General features: G+C 45.1%; 1 protein-coding gene across 1 annotated transcript; it reads left to right on the forward strand.

Annotated features, from left to right (window-relative positions):
- The first annotated feature begins 4,265 nt into the window (after nucleotides 1-4,265).
- Tcn2 (transcobalamin 2) lies at nucleotides 4,266-19,590 on the forward strand. The gene is made up of 10 exons (XM_026408908.2): nucleotides 4,266-4,361; nucleotides 4,656-4,874; nucleotides 8,316-8,508; nucleotides 9,303-9,472; nucleotides 10,203-10,364; nucleotides 11,861-12,033; nucleotides 12,161-12,347; nucleotides 13,660-13,831; nucleotides 16,702-16,817; nucleotides 19,013-19,590. Exons 2-10 carry the CDS (start codon nucleotides 4,811-4,813, stop codon nucleotides 19,072-19,074), a joined length of 1,299 nt encoding a protein of 432 aa, XP_026264693.1. The 5' UTR covers nucleotides 4,266-4,361; nucleotides 4,656-4,810; the 3' UTR covers nucleotides 19,075-19,590.
- The last annotated feature ends 539 nt before the right edge of the window (nucleotides 19,591-20,129 follow it).

A 20,129-nucleotide genomic window follows, 5' to 3' on the forward strand; every position in this document is an offset into this window, starting at 1 on the left:
GGTATGTGGTGCTGAGGATCGAACCCGGGCCGCACGCATGCCAGGCGAGCGCGCTACCGCTTGAGCCACATCCCCAGCCCTCAAGTATATTTTCATATGCTATTTGCCATCTGCATCATCTTTTTTCAGGTTCTTTGCCCACTTTTAAAATTGAGTTCTTCATTTTCTTATAGGTGTGTTTGAAGAGCTCTTCATATACTTTGGTGAACAGTGCTTTATCAGATATCTGTTTTGCAAATATTTTCTCCAAGTCTATGGCTTGTCTTCTCATTCTTTTTATAAAGTCATTCACAGAAGTTCTTCCTCCCCGCCCCCCAGTACTGGGGATTGAATCTAGGGGTGCTCTATCACTGAACTCTGTCCTCGGCCTTTTAATTTTACTTAATTTATTTTATTTTTAACTAGGGATTGAGCCCAAGGGCTCTTAACCACTGAGCCACATCCCTAGACCTTTAAAAATTTTTTTTAGACAGGGCCTCTTAAGTTGCTTAGGGTTTCACTAAATTGTTGAGGCTGGCTTTGAGCTTGTAATCCTTCAAACTCAAACTCCCAAGCTACCGGGATTACAGGTGTGTGCCATCACACCTGGCTCCTCAGCCTTTTTCTTTTCTTTTTGGTACTGGGGAGTAAATCCAGGGGAGCTCAACCACTGAGCCATGTCTCCAGCCCTTTTTATTTATTTATATTTACAGACATTTATTTATTTATATTCTGAGTTACTTAGAACCTTGGTAAATTGCTGAGGCTGGTTTTGAATTTGCAATCCTCCTGCCTCAGCCTCCTGAGCTCCTGATTACAGGCAGGGGCCACCACAGCTGGCTCCTCTGACTATTTAAAAAAATCTTAGTGAGACAGGGTCTCACTAAATTTCCCAAGCTGGCCTTGAATCCACAGTCTTCCTGCCTCAGCCTCTAGAGTTTCTGGGATTATATCCATGTGCACTGTGCCCAACACGAAGTTTTTAATTTTAATGAAGTCCAGTTTATCAGTTATTTATTTCATGTACTGTGTCTTTAGTATTGAGGCCAAGAAGCCACTGTCTCTTCTTAAAGTTTTATAGTTTTGTGTTTTACAGTTAGGTCTACTTTGAGTTAATAATTTTGATAAAGTATATTTCTAGGTTGTTGTTTTTTTTTCACATGCATGTGAACCTCCAATTGTTCCAGGACCATTTGTTGAAATGACTCTCCTTTCTCCATTGTCCATTGCCTTTGCTCCTTCATCAAAATGTCAGTTAAGGGCTGGGGTTGTGGCTCAGTGGTAGAGCACTCACCTAGCACATGCGAGGTCCTGGATTCGATCCTCAGCACCATATAAAAATAAATAAAATAAAGGTATTATGTCCAACTACAACTAAAAAATAAATATTTAAAAAAATGTCAGTTGAGCCAGGCATGTTGGTATACACCTGTAATCTCAGCAACCCAGCAGGCTGAGGCAAGAGGATCTCAAGTTCAAGACCAGTCTCAGCAATTTAATGAGAACTTCAGCAACTTAGCAAGAACTGTCTCAAAATAAAAAATAAAAAATACTGGGATGTAGCTCAGTGGTAAAGCCCCTCAGGGTTCAATCCTCATACTAAAAAAATGTCAGTTGACCGTTTGCATGAAACTATTTCTGGGTTCTCCATTCTGTTACATTGATCAATCTGTCTACTCTTCCACCAGTACAACACCATTTTGATTACTTGAACTCACAGACTTCCTGCCTCAGCCTCCAGAGTTGCTGGGATTATATCCATGTGCACTGTGCTCATGGATATAATCTTGATTACTGTAAAATCTTAAAATAGCTAGTGTAGGCCCCCCACCTTTTTCTTATTCAGTGTTTCATTGATTACTCCAGGTCTTTTGCCTTTCCACATAACTTTGAGAAAAAATTTTTGTTAATATCCACAAAATAGAGGAATGGAAGACTCCTCAGAAAAGCAACATGAAGCAGGTAAAGGTGACTTGGCCACTGATTACTGTGACCATAGGATAGTTAATTGTCCTCTCTGGTGTGTCTTCATTACAAATGGCCTCTAAAAATAAGATGTTTAATAAATGTACATTTTCCATTACTTAAGCAGTATATGACATACAAGAATACAATTGTGTACCTGTCATATCCATTCTTCTCATGCCATCTTCATGCCTACAATTGTATTTTTCTCTTTAGGATTATTTCTTAGGCTATGTCCTGACACAATCAGGTCTTAACCCGCAGGAAAAAAAAAATAAGTCCTATGTGCTGACCCATCACTGTGAGGGAGACCATCCAGCAGAGGAATTATAGACCCCCCCCCAAAAGCAAAAGCTATTAAAGGACTTGAGGGGAGGTGAAGTTGGGTGAAATGTCAACCAGCCAGTTTTCCATAGGCTCAAAGCAACCAGGGCTGTGTGTGAAGGGTCAACTTCAGGCCTGGACAGCAAACTGACTCCAGAGTCCCATTTTCCTGGAAATTACAAAGTTAAGATAGGTGTGGAATGTGGAGCCCATAAATTCCTTCTCTGGGGCTTCTTCTCTGTGTTGAAGTGAATTAGCTCCCAACAGGCAAGAGTGGCAAGTTTCATTCTTACTAAAATACTTTCAAAGAGCAAATTTCTGATACTTTGTGGATTTAGAAGAAAAAACATGGTTATTAGGACACTTTATAGTTGAAGCATGCATGATCTTGGTAAAAATAATGTTTCCTGTTAATATTGCAGCAGGCTTTATTCACGCCTGTAATGCCAGCCTAATGCAGGCAGGCTGACTTTTTCTTTCTCATACCAATATAATTTTTTCCTCTCTATCTCCCTCTACCTCTCTCTCTCTCTCTGTCTCTCTCCCACCCCCTTCTATCTTTTTTTCTTTGAGACAGTGTCTTGCTTTTTGCCCAGGCTAGACCAAAACTCATGTTTCAGCCTCCCAAAGACCTGGGATTATTGGTGTGAGCCACCATGCATGGCTCCAAGCTAATTTTTATTTTCTGACTATAGTACCTCAAATAGAAATAATGAACCAAACAGTTTAATCATTTTTCTTTTTCATTTTCCTGAACATGTGACCTATAACAGCCCAGTTCCACTCCCATTTCATGGTTCTATTTCTTTTTTTGTTTGTTTGTTTGAAGGTACTGGGGATTGAACCCGGGGCCTTGCACATGCTAGGCAAGCACTCTATAGGTTCTCACTAAGTTGCCCATGCTGGCCTTAAACTTGTGATCCTCCTGCATTAGCCTCCTGAATAGCTGGGATTATAGGTGTGTACCACTGTGCTGGCTGGACAATCCATGTTTAAACTTTTTTTTTTTTTTTTTTTTTTTAGTTGTAGGTGGACACAATACAAAATAAATAAATTTTATCTCTTTTTATGTGGTGCTGAGGATCGAACCCCAGTGCCTCACACATGCTAGACAAATGCTCTACCACTGAGCTACAACTCCAGCCTCTGGGAAATCTATCTTTTTTGAAATTTACAAGGTGAGGTAATATCAGTATAAGTGTCTGTAATTCTACCTAATATGGAGACTGGGGCAGGAGGATCTCTTAAGTCAGGGGCTGTAGCTTGCTATTATGACTGGGTGTCTTTACCAAGTATCAGTGAGATTGCACTTATGAGTAGCTAAATGCACTCTAGCCTGGGCAGCGTAGTGAGACCCTGTCCCATTGTGCATGCATGCACACAAGCGTGTGCATGCGCCCCCCCCACACACACCAATTTACAATACTTTTTTAAATAGATCCACAACTCCATATTTATCAATATTGAAAGCTTGACTTGTGATAAAAAGGCACAAAGTAGATTATCTTGCAAGAACCTTGGCAATTTGCCATTAAATAATTGCAATAAAAATCTCATTTGGAGATGATTAGAGGTGTTTTATGATTATAAGATCCTCACATGTTGAGCTAAAAGGGAGCTGTTAGAATGATCTTATCCAACCCTCTCCTCTCACGTATGGGGAGTTATTTCAAACTCAGAGAAGTTACATATACCTGGGAATGTCACACAGCCACTTTATATGCATTGAGTCTCCAGTGGGGCTGAGCACATAAGGAATCCTTTGTCCCTTCTCTCTGCAGATTTTTAAAAGTTATTTTCTAGTCCTGGCAAGCAGCCCTGCTTCCCATTTTGTAACTCCAATGATTCCATTTCATTATTTAACTTGTTTTGTTTTTTCTTCTCCAGGAAACCCCAGGTCTGTTGGGTTTGTTGAAAAAACTGGTCAGTCTGATCTGCTTCCAGGGACTGCGCCCGCCCTTTGGGCAGGCTGGCTGGCAGAGAGCAGCTGACTCCGGAGCTCTTGCTCATGTGACCACCACAGCTCCCTGTTGTGTTCCTTGTCCCCAGCCAGGGTGGGTCCTCTGAGGGGTTCCTTCTGTGAGGAGCTCCAGGTAGGCACCCCAGTCCTGAAAACTCACTGCTGGAACAGCTGGGGGAATAGCAGACAGGCGCAGTAGGATGAACTTGGACGGACTTCAGACACTGTGTTGGTGCCTGGCTCTTTAAGCAGCAGGGATAGAACGTGACTGGCTTCAAGTTTTGTCCCACAGGGTCTCTACTGGGCCCTTCCTTCCTTTTGTCCCTAATTCTAAGAAAGCTGCTCTGCCCTTCCTTCCTCTGTTCTTTGGCCCTTCCCCCGCCCCTCTCAATAACAGACCTTTTTTTCTTTCTCTCTGCTGATTTAGCAAGCAGCACAGTGGGCGTGGAGAGATTAATCAGTGACAAGAAACTGCCTCTCTCAGAGCAGTGACTGGGCTGTCCTCAGAGAAGCCTCCAAGAGTCAGCCAGCCCCAGGAGTCTGCCTCACTTACCGCCTGCTGCTCACCCACCTGCTCCTGCCATGGGACACCTTGGGGCCTTCTTCATCCTGTTGGGGGCCCTAGGGGCTCTTGCTGAGATCTGTGGTGAGTAACCAGCTTCTATCTTGTGCCTTTTTCCTCTTGGGTCTCAGAGAGGGAGGACTACCTTGCCCATCCCCCTCATATTTTTTGGGGGAAACTGAGATTGAAGTGGGAGAGGGGAACTTACCTGTCCCTCTGGATTCCCACAACAGTTTGGGCTTAGCTGGACCTCCACTTTGGCACACTGTGTTGAAATTAATTATATGTCTAACTCCCCACCAGACAAGAGCTCCATTAATTCAGGTATTTATTAATTTATTCATCCCACACTCATTTATTGAGTTTTTTCTGTGCCAGGCCTGCCTGATGTTAGGCTTTGGAGAAAGAACAAAGAGCAGAACAGGTCCAATCCATGCCCTCCTAGAGCTTATGTTCTAGGGAAGGGGATGGATAAAAGCAATCAAAAGCCAAACTGGGCTGTGGTGAGTGCCAAAAAGGAAGCCAACCAAGCTGGGTGTGGTGGCGCCTGCCTGTAATCCCAGCAGCTCAGGAGGCTGAGGCAAGAAGATCGAAAATTCAAGGCCAGACTCAGCAATTTAGCGAGGCCCTAAGCAACTTGGTGAGACCCTGGCTCAAAATAAAAAATAAAAAGGGCTGGGGATGTAGCTCAGTGGTAAAGTGCTCCTGGGTTCAATCCCCAGTATGGCTCCCTACCAAAAAAAAAGGTGGAGAAGCCAATCAGGGGTGGAGGTAGAGAGCCAGGGTGGGAGTCTGGGGAAGGATCTCCAAAGACTGGGAGCTAAAACCCAAAGGAGGAAAAGGAGCCCATGAGGAAGGAAGTGGGGACAAACATGCCTGGCAGAGGGAGGTGCACACTCAGAGGCCCTGCCTGCCCTGGCTCTGCTATATCTTGAAGGACCTTAAGGGAACTCTGAGGACCTTTCAGGACCTGTCTGTGAGTCTCAGTGCATAGACTTAGGGCCACTCATACACTGGGGCCAGGTGGGAAGAAGGAAGATTTCAGAATGCTGGCTATTCACATATTTTTCCTCCTTGTAATCTACACACCAGGTCTCTGAGGAAACCATGATAGGCAGGTACAGACATGTCCAGTATCAGGTGAAGAATCCAGAAAGACCAAGTGATCTGCTCAAGGTGTTCCAGTGGAACTTCGCCAGATTAAGATCTTAGAACTTCAGGCCAGGGTCTTTGCTGGGCATTAGAAGCCTCTGACCTGTGTTCCGCAAGGGCAATCAGAGCTCTCATCCCTGAGTCCTTGGTTCCTGTCCAGGCAGACCCCAGGGAGACCTGGGTTGGGCTAGCCAGAACTTTCCCTCCTGTCCATCTGGCCAGCCTTGTACTTAGCCACACAAATAGCCCATGAGCCTGACTCTACAAAAGCTCCCTTCTCTTGGGGTTTGGAGAACCTTGTACTGGGATTTGGGATACATCCTGCTGCTGCCAAGTAAGTCATTCCCAGCCTCATTCCTGCACCCAGAAAATGCTCTCCTGCCTTCCTCCTTGAAGTGGTATGAGAATCCCACAGCACCTGCTTTATTAGCTTAAAGCTCTATATGCTTGTGAAATTGACAGGTTTGCTGTACTAATGCCAAAGCAAAGTGAGCTCCTGTGTTTCTAAGTGCCAGCCCCAATCAGTGCTTAGCTACCAGAATAGTATGGGCAGGGTACCCCTGTGAGCAAAAGCCTTGGAGGGTAGAGTGCTTGCCCAAGCCCACTTTTATTAGCCTGCATGAATCTGCCCAGTTCCTTCCTTCTAAGGAAGTTAAACTGGTTGTCAGCCTCTCTTTACAACCTGCTCCTCATCTTATCATTTCTATCCTCCGATGACTCATCATGCTGGAGGTCAAATACCAGGATAGAGCCAGAAGGCTCCCTCACCTGTTTTAGGAAATAGGAGAAGAAAAGTGTGGAGAAATAGATTATCAGAGAGATTGAGACAGACAGAATTAGAGAGCCTCAGAAAGAGACAGAGATAGAGACAGGGACAGAGACAGAGAGACAGAGATAGAAGGCTACAGAAGTAGAGACAAGCACCCAGACAGAAAACTTCCCCCCACCCTCCCTGTGTGTGTGTCTGTGTGTGTGTGTCTGTGTGTGTGTGTCTGTGTGTGTATATCAGGGGTTTAACTCAGGGGCACTTAACCACATCCCCAGCTCTTTTTAAAAATTTTTATTTTGAGACAAGAGTCTTGCTAAGTTGCTTAGGGCTTCACTAAGTTGCTGAAGCCTGCTTTGAATTTGAGATCCTCCTGCCTCAGCCTCCTGAGCCACTGGGATTACAGATGTACACCCCCCCCCTTGCCCGGCTGAAAACCCTCTCTCTTACTGAACATTTTGGTGAGAAACCAGCTGTGTGCTCTGGCCTGCCCCCACACAGCAAAGAATTACTCAAGTTTCAAGCTAGTGAATGGTATATTTTATGGCAGCAGGAATCTGTGACTTTTGGAAAACCAGGCATAAATTCATGAGACCTGAACTCAGAGAGAACTGTGTTGAAGGCCAGGAGGCAGGTAAAGCACTCTGTGGCCGTTCTTTTCCTTAGTCCCCTAGGAGAAGCGGCCTGCCCATCATCCTAAGATGTGGCACACTGGAGGCCACTATTGGGCAGCTGGAACCAGCAGCATCTGGGAGGCATCAATGGAAAGGAAAGTCCAAAAAGCCTCTAAGGCAAGCTACTCTGTTCTGAGCTTGGGTCCCTTCCCTAAGGGAGGAAGGCAGCCATCAACTAGAGCTGAAAATTTCCCTGAAGCTTTAGCTTCCAGGTATTTTTGTATCTTAGTTATGTAGCTTCAAATAAATTCTCTGGCTCTCAGATAAATAGCTACAAAATATGACAGTTTGCTAGTCACTTGCCTCAAACTCTCAGGCCATTTTCACTCAAATACAGGTGGCAAGAAAAGAGTTACTTTGAGACATGCAGGGAAGAAGTTCATCAGGCAGCCCCAGTGAACCAGCTGGCAGTTCATGGCATTTGAAAATTGGATGCGTAACACATGCTGCATGAGTTGACATTTTTGTCAATGGGTAGAACATGTATTTAGCGGGGTACCAAAGAGCAGGGGATTTGTAGTCACACCCATCCTTGGTTTTGCAACCTCATATAAGATACATGATTTTGAACTTCTGTTTCTTCTCTTGTACAAAGCAGATCTGGAGTGAGAGCCAAGCAAGATAGGGTACGATGCCTAGGCATACCCCAAAGCTTGATATCTAGTCTTGCTGTTGTTCCTGATGGGCAGATGGTTGCCTGGCAATAGCATTCTTTGCCCTCAGCCTACCGCCTCTCCCTCACCCACTCCAATTGCTCTCTGGGAACATCTGCTTTCCCTCTTTACCTATTGCCTCCATTTGGTAATATTTCCCCATTCAAGTTGGATGTGTATTTGGTGAAAATGGAAGTGAGGATATTTATTCCCTGGGGATGGCAGTTGCTTGCCAGTGGTATGGCTCTGTGACCTCACTTATACCATTTTCTTTCCTAAGTAATACCAGAGATGGACAACCAGCTGGTAGAGAAGCTGGGCCAACACCTCTTGCCTTGGATGGACCAGCTCTCCTTGGAACACCTGAACCCCAGCCTCTATGTGGGCCTGCGCCTTTCCAGCATGCAAGCTGGGACCAAGGAGGACCTCTACCTTCACAGCCTCAAGCTTGACTATCAGAAGTGCCTCCTGGGGTACTGCTGCACTCTCTCTTCTTTCTCTGTGTCTTGCTTCACATCCCAAAAGTCAGGAGACCTGGGTTCTAGTTTGGGCCTTTTACTGCATTGTTGGCAGACTTTAGGCAAGTTTTGTCTTTTCTAGGTCTTTCTCCTTCTGTATAATGGTTGGACTAGATCAGAGATGCTAACATGAGCCCCTTGTGCTGCTACTGCACCCTCTTATACCTGAGGCAGACCTCACTAATCCACGACCATGCTGCCATAGGGAGCCCAGAAGCAACATCTGAATCTATGCTCATCTTCTGTGCATGAAGCAGACATCACTAATCCATGGCTTTGTTCTGAGCCATGAAGCAGCATCTTTCTATTCTTCCTTTCCAAGGAGCATTAAGGAAAGGCCTGTTCTGGGGTTTGAATAACAGTGAAGAATCAGGAGCATTCATTAAACACCTTCCCACTTGGGATCCTGGAGAAATGGATACAGGGTGGGGAAAGGAAAGGAAGGGGAGAACATATGGGTGAAACATGGCCAAAGTGTGGGTCAAGCACAGGTGATTTGGATGCAGGAGCCTCAGAATTTATTCTTGTAGTTAACTAAAGATATTTTAATGATTAAATTAAGCATTCACCCAATCATTCACCTTTTTAAATATCTTTAGTTAACTACACCAATTTTTGGCACTTCTATCCATGTTTCCAACTGTTAGGATTTTTCTATTCTGTGATGTTGGTGAGTGGCGGGGGTTCCCCCAAAGGCTTAGCAAGGTGGCACTTTCTCATAAAGATGTTATTAACTGGCTTTGTCCTAGGTCTACCTCCAGAAATTACAACAATGGTTGCCAAGCCAAGCCTTCCATGGGCCAGCTGGCCCTCTACCTGCTCACTCTCAGAGCTAACTGCGAATTTGTCGGGAGCCGCAAAGGAGATAGACTGGTCTCCCAGCTCAAGTGGTTCCTGGAAGAGGAGAAGAGAGCCATTGGTGAGAGGACACCATCTTCTGTGGGTGGGAAACAGTTGGGAGTGCTCACGATATTTTTGGTGAGAATCGGAATTCGGGGTTTTCTACACAGCCTATTTCCCACTTTGCCTCTCTTATTGTTCACCTGGAGACTTGAGCCTTTCCCGGTAACTAGGCATTATCCAGCCTTTCCTGAATTCCAACATGCATGTTATTGGCAAGTCTTGATGCTCAGCCATAAAGACTGACCTGACTGCCCACCTTCTTTCAACTCACAGGCCAAGGTCTGCATACATGTGCCCTCCCTCCCTTTCTAGATCATTCCAACTCTACCTTTAACCCCACCTCCACCCCCCACCTTTGGCATTACTCCTTGAGGAATTCTGTCTCAACTTCCCAGCTATTGAAAGACTTCTGTTATAAGGCTCCATAGACCTCAGGCCATGTTTCAGTTATAATCAGGCTCTCATGAGTATGAGTTGTGCTATGATCAGAGACCCCATCTGCACAGTGCCAGGCTGTTGTCTCTTTACTCCTATCTTCAAGCATAATGCTTAACACATAGTAGGACCTCATGAAGTAGGGATTGAGGCAATAAAGGAATGAAGGATCCCATGAATTCAAAGGAATATGTTGGAAAGTACAGGCAATGGTGCCCCATGTGCTGATGGGATGCTTGTTGGGAGAGGGCAGAGAGGCAAGCCCTCAGGCCTGGCATGACTCCCTCACCCCTTGTTTTTCTCCTTCCCAGGGCACGATCACAAGGGCCACCCCCACACCAGCTACTACCAGTATGGCCTCAGCATCCTGGCTCTGTGTGTCCACCAGAAGCGAGTACATGACAGTGTGGTGGGCAAGCTCCTGTATGCTGTGGAACATGACCACCACCTCCACCAGGGTCACTTGTCTGTGGGTGAGTGGGCCAAACCCTGTTGACCCTAGGCTGGCTCTCCCTGGCCCCCATCCCCAGCTGAAGACCTCCATGTCCTGGCCCTACATTTACCTGTGAGAGCCCTCCTTATCACATCCCTTAGGAGTGAGATGGAGGGAGACTTGTGTGTGGAGCAGTGGCTTTACCTTGAAGCTAGACTAGGATCCAAACCCCAGCTTCACGGCACACTCACTGTAGGACCTCCTGGGGAAGCCAGGTGGCCTTTCCTATAAAATGACCCTCCAGGAGCTGGGGATATAGCTTAGTAGAAAAGAGTATGCTTAGCATTCACAAGTATCACAAGTTTTGATCCCCAGTACCATATTAAAAACAAAGTAAATGACCTCCTAGGAATATAGGATTCCTTACAAGCAAAGGAATATGCCTGGCATAGAGAAAAATCTGGGTGCATATCATCTCGGTATCAGAGGACCTGTGAAGCTTGAGCCCTAGGTTCCAGAACGGCTTCCTCACTATGTGAACTTGGGCTTTCATTTCTATTTCTTATCATTGTGAATCAAGGTCTCTTTCTAGGCCTGGCATTCCATGAGTGAATATGTATCTCACACAGAGCGGGGGTTGAATGGTGAAGGTCTGTGTGTGTTGGGGGGTGGGTAAATACCTAGAGTGAAGAAGTAGGCAGCTTGTTCTGCCCTACAGACTTACAGAAAATCAGAGGGCACATTAGAATCAGCTGCAGCAGGTATACAGGCTTAAAAAAAACCTCAGGACCTATGCAACTCTCCATATCAATTAAATTGAATTACCTGGGTATGGACCTAAGGCAGCAATTGGCTTAAAACTCCCCAGAGGTGGGGGTTGTGACTCAGTGGTAGAGTACTTGCTTTGCAAATGAGAGACCCTGGTGTTTGATCCTCAGCACTACATGAAAATAAATAAATAAAACAAAGGTATTGTGTCCATCTACAACTAAAAAAAAAAAAAAAAAAGATTAAAAATTAAAAAAAAAAAATCTCCCCAGAGGATTTCAAAATGCAGCCAAGTTTGGGAGTGAGTAGTATAGGATCCAGTCTTTCCTTTTCTTTTTTTAAATATGTTTTAGTTGGATCTTTTATTTTACTTATTTACTTATATGTGGTGCTGAGGATCGAACCCAGGGCCTCATACATGCCAGGCAAGTGCTCTACCACTGAGCCAGAACTCTAGCCCCTAGGATCCATTCTTTTTGGGCCTGCCTCCTGTGGTCTCTTCTCTTGACCTTTAGCCCTGAAAGAGTAGAGTGACCATCCAAACCAGTTTTCCCAGGATTAAGAGGTTTCCCGAGACATAAGATATTCAGTGCCTAGATGGGGAGACTCCTGAGCAAATGATTTTGGTTGGTGGCCCTAGCTGCTCTGATCATGTTGTCTGATTACTTCAACTCCTGCTGAGGCTGCCCACTGCCACAGGGCCTGAACCTCAAGGCACTGCATGGTCCCTCATGACTGTCCAGCTCATCATAATTCCTATCTCTTCAGACACAGTGGCCATGGCAGGCTTGGCCCTCACCTGTCTGGAACGCTTCAACTTCAACCCTGATCTGAGACAACGGATCACCTTGGCCATCCAAACATCAAAGGAGAAGATCCTGAAGGCCCAGACCCCTGAGGGCTACTTTGGGAATGTCTACAGCACCCCGCTGGCTCTGCAGGTGGGAAAGAGGCACTGGAGCCATGGCCTGGGGGTCCCTAAAAGGTCAGGCTGGTTGGAGATTGGAAGACCTGGCTAATCACTGCTGGCTGACCCACCCCTTTCCTCTCTTCCCCATCCCATCACAGTTGCTGATGACCTCCCCTATGCCCAGGATGGGGCTAGGCATAGCATGCCTCAAAGCAAGGACAGCCCTGTTGGCCATCCTGAAGGATGGGGCCTTCCAGAATGCTCTCGTGATTTCCCAGCTGCTGCCCGTCCTGAACCACAAGACCTATATGGATCTCATTTTCCCAGACTGCCAGGCACCTAGAGGTAGTCAAACCTTTTGTGGAAACACAACTTTTTACAATCTGCTGAGATTATTTACATCTGTGTGACCTAGTTAAGGGCGGTTTCTTGGTCCCAATTTGCTGAGGCAATACAGGTTTGTTGGTATGCCTGGGACACAGAAGTTAAAATGCCATTATAGTCTCTAGATGCTCACAGTGTGGGGTCAAAGATGCCAAATACTGAGTGGACTCCAGTGCAGAAATGTTTGAATGAATAAATGAGGAGAGGTGTATTTCAGATAACTCTGAAACATGATGAGCATTAATTGACAGCATTGAATCAGGGCATCATCTGGGAAAGAGACTTGAAGAAGTGATGAGATTTGTCAGTGGAGAAGGGAGAAAGGAAAAGGGAGGGCAGAGCAGAAAGAAGACAGCAAGAATAAAAGCACATAAAAGAAAATAATTTGGGGGAACTTGGGGAAAGGTCTTGTAAAAGAATGGAAATGAGCAAGAGTGGCAGGCAGATTGAATGAAAAGCAGGTTAAGGACCTTGGGTGTAGCTTGGTTGTAGAGGATTTGCCTAGTACATGTGAGTTCAAGTTCAATCCCTAGGCATGGAGAGGGGAGGTGGAGGTAGCAGATAACATTTAAAAAATGTATACAAATGTATGTTCTAGAAAGAGTCCTCTGGGAGCCTGGGATGGTGGTGCATGACTCTCATTCCAGCAACTTAGAGGCTGAGGCAGGAGAATTACAAGTTGGAGGCCAGCATATGTAATTTATCAAGGTCTTAAGCAACTTAGCAAGACCCTGTCTCAAAATAAAAATAAAAAGAACTGGGGCCAGGTACTGTGGTGCATGCCTATAATCCTAACAGCTTGCAAGGCTGAGGCAGGAGGATTGCAAGTTCTAAACCAGCCTCAGCAATTTAGCAAGGCTCTAAGCAACTTAGAAAGACCCTGCCTTTAAATAAAATATAAAAAGGGGTTCAGGGATGTGGCTCTGTGGTTAAGCACCCCTGGATTCAACCCCTGCTACCAAAAAGAAAAGAAAGAGCCCTGTGGGGTACAATTCTTGAAGCAGAGAAACTAGTGAGGGGCCTGATCTTGAGTGGTGCAGGGATGTGGAGGCTGAAGGACAAGGGAGCTGGGATGGCAGACAGGTTTCAGTTTAGCAGATAATCATGGCATTAAGCTAAGAACATGCAGAAGAATGCAGTCCAGATGGTCCAAAGTGTTCTTGCAGGAAAGGATGCTGTCTAGATAGGCCAAAGTGTTCTTGCAGGAAGATAGGACTCATACCCAGGCTCTCTATCCTCACACCAGCTTCCCCCTTTTTCCTTCCTGGCACAGTTATGTTGGCTTCAACTCTTGAGAATCCTTCACCTACCCATGTCTCAGAGATGATCAGTGTCACACTGAAGGTCTCCAGTGTCTTGCCACCATATCAACAGGCCATCTCTGTTCTTGCTGGGTCTTCCTTGAAAGATGTCCTGGAGAAGGCCCACGAGCTAGGAGGATTCACGTGAGACACCCCCATTTTCTAATTCTCACTCCATTCATCCCCTCTTCCAGGGTCATGGAATGGACAGGGGACAGAGGAAAGGATTCCCTTGGGAGAAGTACTGGCCCAACTTCTGTGTCTACCTTCTGCATTCCTTTCTGGCTCATGTTGTCATGGAAACAAGGGGCCATGGGAGAGCATTGTCATTAAGAGAGCAAGTTCTGGAATCAGAGCCCTCAGCACTGGGATCCCAGTTCCCCTTTCTCCAGCTAGGGACCCAAGACAGCTATTTACCATAATTCAGGGAGGATGTCAGATGTTCTCTCCTCACAGGACCATTTTGAGGAGAGCAATGTGAGTGGCTCATAGAGTTTGTGCCACTCAGCTGGAAACAGTGGCATATATTTATAATCCCAACTACTCCAGAGGCTGAGGCATAAAGATTTCATCAAGTTGCTAAGCCTGGGCAACTTAGTGAGATCCTGTCTCAAAATAAAAAAGAAAAGGGCTGGGGATGTAGCCCCGGGGTAGAGTACCCCTGACTTCAATCCCCAGTAGTGCACACACATAAAGAGATAGTGTCATTTGCTTTTATAGGTGTAGGGTCCAAAATGTAGGAAGTGCTTAATACAGGTTAGCTTTCAAGAAATAAGACTTTGTAGTGTTAAATAATCTTGGTGCAATCCTGTTATTAATTACCCTGAGGAGGTTGGACAATGCTACCCTGAGGAGATGGGACAATGTCCTTCAACTTGCTTCTTACCTTGAGATGTGACAAGTCTAAGAATAAGCAGGTTTGATGATCCACTCCCTGTCAGGCCCTGTCTGGTTCTAAATAAGATAAATGTGATTCATCTTATGAGAATGACTCTCTCTTTTGAGAAGTTAGGGTCCCATCAGGTCAACCCTTTCCCTGAATTCTCCCTTAGAAAAATGAGCCTCTTTGAAGAGGTCCCCAGTTCTTGTTTCCAACTGAACTTTCCAGAGAACAACTTTTGAAGCCAGGGAGGACCAAGAGCTGTCACCTTGGGGTCATCTGGGCCAGGGACTCTCAGATCAGAGATATGCAAAGACCCCCTTAAAAGATAAAAATCTTCCACATCCATGGTTGTTACTTCTATAAGAGACTTGGATGTGACTATCAAGTCCTTTCTTTCTTCCTTTATACAGGTATGAATCCTAAACAACATTGTAAATTAAATAGAAAAAAAAGTGTAAAAACCAATATAATGGGGCTGGGGATGTGGCTCAGTGGTAGAATGCTTGCTTGGGTTCAATTCCCAACACCACAAAATAATAATAACATTCAAATAAGGATTATCTGTGAAAGTACAGGTCTACACTGACAGGCCCAGTGATCTCAATACTCCCTTATATTTGAGCCACCACTGAAGCTGAGTCTGTACAGGCTGCTGTAGCTTCCTAGGCTTTTTTTCTCTACTCCCAACATTTCCTTCATTATTAAACCCACTTCCTGGTCAATCTCTTGCAGCACACAGAGAAATGCTTCTGGGTACCAACACAGTCACAGGCCACACACATGTTGAGTGACCTTGCCAAGTCTTAATTTAGCAGATGTGGAGATTATTCAGAGCCTGCTGCTTTCGTGTTTGAATATTGTTGAGACAATGAAAAACAAAAAGAATTTCACATTTTAAAATTCAGAGCTTCGTGGACCTCTGAAAAGCCAACATGAACACAAATCTGAGAAACTGTTCTTTTGTTAGTGTGAATGGGCTGAGTTCAGGGGCTAGGCAGAAAGGCCATTTTATATAAGGGACTTGAACACTCCTGGATTTTAGTATCTATGGGAGATCCTAGAACCAATCCCCTGAAGATATGGAGGGATGATTGTTTTTCTTTTGCCTCTTACTCTGAGTGAGCTTCTGTTTCTTAAAACTGAAATAATCTGCAGGGTGTGGTGGTATACACATGTAATCTCAGCAACTCAGAAGGCTGAGACAGGAGAATTGCAAGTTCCAGAAAATTAGAGAGACTCTGTCTCAAAATAAATAAATTAATTTAAAAAGGGACTGGAGATGTAGTTTATTGTTAGAGTGCTTGCCTAGCAAGTGTAAGGTCCTGGGTTTAATCCCCAGTACCACCAAAAAAAATTCTTTTTAATAATCCTCCCATGTCTAAGATGGAAACCATCCTCACTTTTGGAGTAAAGAAGGATGTGCCCCATGAAATATTAAGAGGAACCTCTGGAAATGGTATCCAGTTGGGTCAGGGAAATGAAAAGTGGAAGGCAAGGAGCTCAAAGAAAGTGGAAAAGGTGTGAATAAGGTATTTCTTAGTTTCCAGGGCCTAATTAACTAACTACTCCAGCATCCACAAGTGTGGATTATGTGAAACCAGAGAGCAGACTAAGCAACCCAGCTCCAAGAAGAGGAGATTGCTACTGAGCCATGGAAACTTGCAGAACGAGAGACCCAGTGCCACTGCCAGTTGTCTCTGCCTCTGCTCCCCCATGTCCCTCTCCTCGTGTCCCAGTGTCTCTGCACCCTGGCCTCACATTCTCTCATTGCATCTTGGCCTATTCAGTGTGATGTTTCTGCTTCTGCTTCTGCTTCTCCACCTCCCTGGACGCACACAACATCAGCCCCCAGAGTGGGGAATGACAACTGAGTTAATAACTTAATCAGTGTCCCTTCATGGAGGCCATGGTCTTGGTGAATGCAGAAAGGGTGAAGCCTCCAGGCAGTATTATTGGGTCTGGAGAGGAGGGATTAGAGGTAAGACCCATGGACTGTGGCAGGGTAGTCCAGGAAGGCTTTGGCTAGTGGTGACCCTAAAGGCAAGGACAAAACTTCTTTGCCAGTGTGGATGAGCTCCACTTTTCCCCTCGAGACAACAGTCTCCTTTTTCTTCATCTTTCCCTTTTCTAGGTATGGAACACAGGCCTCCTTGTCAGGCCCCTACCTGACAACTGTAATGGGGAAAGCAGTTGGGGACCGAGAGTTTTGGCAGCTCCTCCGAGCCCCTGACACCCCCCTACAGCAAGGTGAGTGTGATTGCCTGTAACCCCTATATGTGTCCCCTACCTCACCCCAACCAGCAATAAGGCTTCATCAACTCATCCCAGCTTTCCCTTGAAACTTCTTGGGCTATACCTTGTAAAATCACCAATGTTCAAGATTGGACCTAATTTGTTTAACTGATTTCTTAGAATTTTTATGCAAGTTATCATAGAAATTCTTGGAGACCAAGTAGGTTTTAAAAAAGAAAAATTTAAATCACATGTAATTCACTGTCTAGAAATGCCTCCTTTTAATATTTGGTGTATTTTTTCCTAGATACTTCTAGAAATATGTAAGTTTGTTTAAAAAAAAAAATTGGAGCCACAACCAAGTGTGTCAGCACATGTCTGTAATCCCAGATACTCCAGAGGGTGAGGCAAGTTGGCAATTTAGCCAGACCCTGTCTAAAAATGAAAAAATAAAAAGAACTGGGGATATAGCTCAGCAATAGTGTTTGCCTAGCAAGTATAAGGCCCTGAGCTCAATCCCCAGTACAACCAAAAAGCAGGAGGTGGGCAGGGGAAAGCTATACTTTCTAACAATGGGATCCAATAGAAATAAAACATCAGTTACATGCGTAATTTAAAATTCTCTAGTTGTCCAAACTAATATTAAGGCCAGGTGTGGTGACACACACCTGTAATCCCAGCAGTTTAGGAGGCTGAAGCAGGAGGATTGCAAGTTCAAAGCCAGCAATTTAGCAAGGCCCAAACAACTCAGTGAGACCCTATTTCTAAATAAAATATTAAAAAGTGGCTGGGGATGTGGTTCAGGGGTTAAGCACCCCTGGGTTCATTCCCAAGTACCAAAAAAAAAAAAAAACAAACCCTAATATTAATAACATTTCTTATTTAACCCAATATATCAAAAATATCATTCTAAGAGGTAATCAATGTAAAATTAGTTTGGTACCAGTTGAAAGGACACTCACAGAGTCCACGCAAAGTCCAAAGACCACACCACACACCAGAATCCCGCGCAAGAGATTTATTGTTAGTAACATGGCTGTCCTCTGAGGAGAGCAGCAGCCTGTCGGCACTCATAGAGCAGTTTTATGGCCCACAAGAGGAATCTCATAAACTGCTTAGGAGTTTAAGCTAGGGTGGGGTTGATCCTTTTAGCAGGCACATGTTCTTATGGGAGGAATCTCATTAGCTGCTTAGGAGTTTAAACTGTGGTGGGGTTGATTGTAAGATGTTTAGTAGTTTAAGCTGTGGTGGGGTTGATATTTTTTTTAGTAAGCACGTGTTCTTATGGGAAGTTAAGCAGCATCGCCTCAGAATCCAAACTTTGGAACTTTTAGATAAAATGGCTCCTGACCTAAAATGTCGAATTTGGTGCCAATAACAGTGATTTAACCCAGGGGGTGCTTAACCACTGAACCATATCCCCAGCCCTTTTAATTTTTTATTTTGAAACATGGTCTTACTAAGTTGCTTAGTGCCTTCACTAGTTACTGAGGTTGACTTTGAACTTGGGATCCTCCTACCTCAGCCTCCCAAGCCACTGGAATGACAGGCATGTGCCACCACACCTGGCTTCAATGTAAAATTACTAATGACATATTTTACATGCTTTCCTTTTTTTCCTCGTACAAAGATTTCAAGTGCTTGTTGCCACATTTGCCTAATGGCTACCATAATGACAAGTGCAACTCTGTACTGTTTTGCAACCGTTATTTTGTTGTTGTTTTTGTTGTTGTTGTTTATTGGTTGTGTTGTGTTTTGTTGGTGCTGGAGATTGAACTCAGGGGCACTGGACCGCCGAGCCACATCCCCAGCCCTATTTTGTATTTTATTTAGAGATAGGGTCTCACTGAGTTGCTTAGCAACTCACTGTTGCTGAAGCTGGCTTTGAACCTGCAATCCTATCTCAGCCTCCAGAGCTGCTGGGATTACAGGCGTGCACCATCACACCCAGCTGGCTGCAACCTTTTTTTTAACTTTTTTTTTTTATACCAGGGATTGAATCCAGGATAATGGGTGTTGCTCAGTACTGAGCAACACCCATTATCCCCCACTTTTTAAATTATTTTTTAATTTTATTTTAAGGCAGGGTCTTGCTAAATTGCTTTGCCACCAGCAAACTATGAGTGGATTTTCAAAATGGAGCAGGAGGGGGATCCAGGTCAGAGGATACCTTGTCTTATTAACCTTCCTGGCTTCATCTCTTTCTGCAGGCATTGCTGACTACAGACCCCAGGATGGAGAAACCATTGAGTTGAGGCTGGTTAGCTGGTAGTCCCTGGGCTCCCTCAACCCAGCAGCCTCACACACTCCCTGGGCTTCTGTCTTCCTTCCTGATATCCCTGGAATAGGCATTTGCCTGACCCTACTGCTACCTCTTGAACACTTGGAGGGATGTCCTCCAGATCACCACAGCCACCACCCCTATAAGGATCCTAAGCCATGATTCAACCCTGAAGTAGGGAGCCAAGTACCTCCCTTGGGAAGTTTGAGTAGTCCAAATCTGGTCCTGCCTGGCCCACAGGCCTTCCATAAAGGTGGGCCCATGTTCTGAAGGACATACTGCACTCAGACTCCTTGGCAGAAGGAGAAGAAATCTGCAGGACATGGGCATTGTGAGTACTACTGCTCTGGGATTGGAGGCCCACAAGGAGGCCTCCAGGGCCCAGGGGCTGTGGCCCTGATGCTGACTCTCCACTCTGCTGTCAGGGTGGTGGTCCCAGAGCTGACAAGGCCTTAGCAGGGCTGTTTAATGCCCACCTTGAAATGATTAAAGTTTTGATTGAGTATGTGTTGTAGCATCTTGATGCCTTGTATTCCACAAACAGGGGGGCAAGGACAGAGAAGGGGAGATACCCTGGGGTGGGGGGGAGTTGGGCACATGGACATTTACATGGATATTGGGTAGTAAGGTTGGCAGAAAGGCTGTTTACTAAGCAACTCTTTAGGGCTGTAAATATTTTAATTTCATCTTTGCTTTACAGATAAGGAAACTAGTAGTTGAAAAGGGAAAGTGATTCACCCAAGGTCACAGACAAGGCAGTAATGCTGTGGCCTCCCACAGTGTCAGGCAGGGGATGTGGTTTAGAAGACAGACAGACATGACCTAAGCAGAGTACAGTGGTGCAGGCTTGTGGTCCCAGCTACTCGAGAGACTGACGTAGAAGGATTGCTTGAGACCAAGAGTTTGAGACCAGCCTGGGCCACATAGTGAGATCCCATTTCAAATAACATGCCCTGGAATTAATTAAAAAAAAAAAAAAACCCTGATCAGCCTCCTGGCTCCTCCACTCATACATTAAAAATTAGAGATTTTGGGAGTGGGAGGTG

This window comes from Urocitellus parryii, chromosome 3 (genome assembly GCF_045843805.1).
Source record: "Urocitellus parryii isolate mUroPar1 chromosome 3, mUroPar1.hap1, whole genome shotgun sequence".
Taxonomy (NCBI): domain Eukaryota; kingdom Metazoa; phylum Chordata; class Mammalia; order Rodentia; family Sciuridae; genus Urocitellus; species Urocitellus parryii.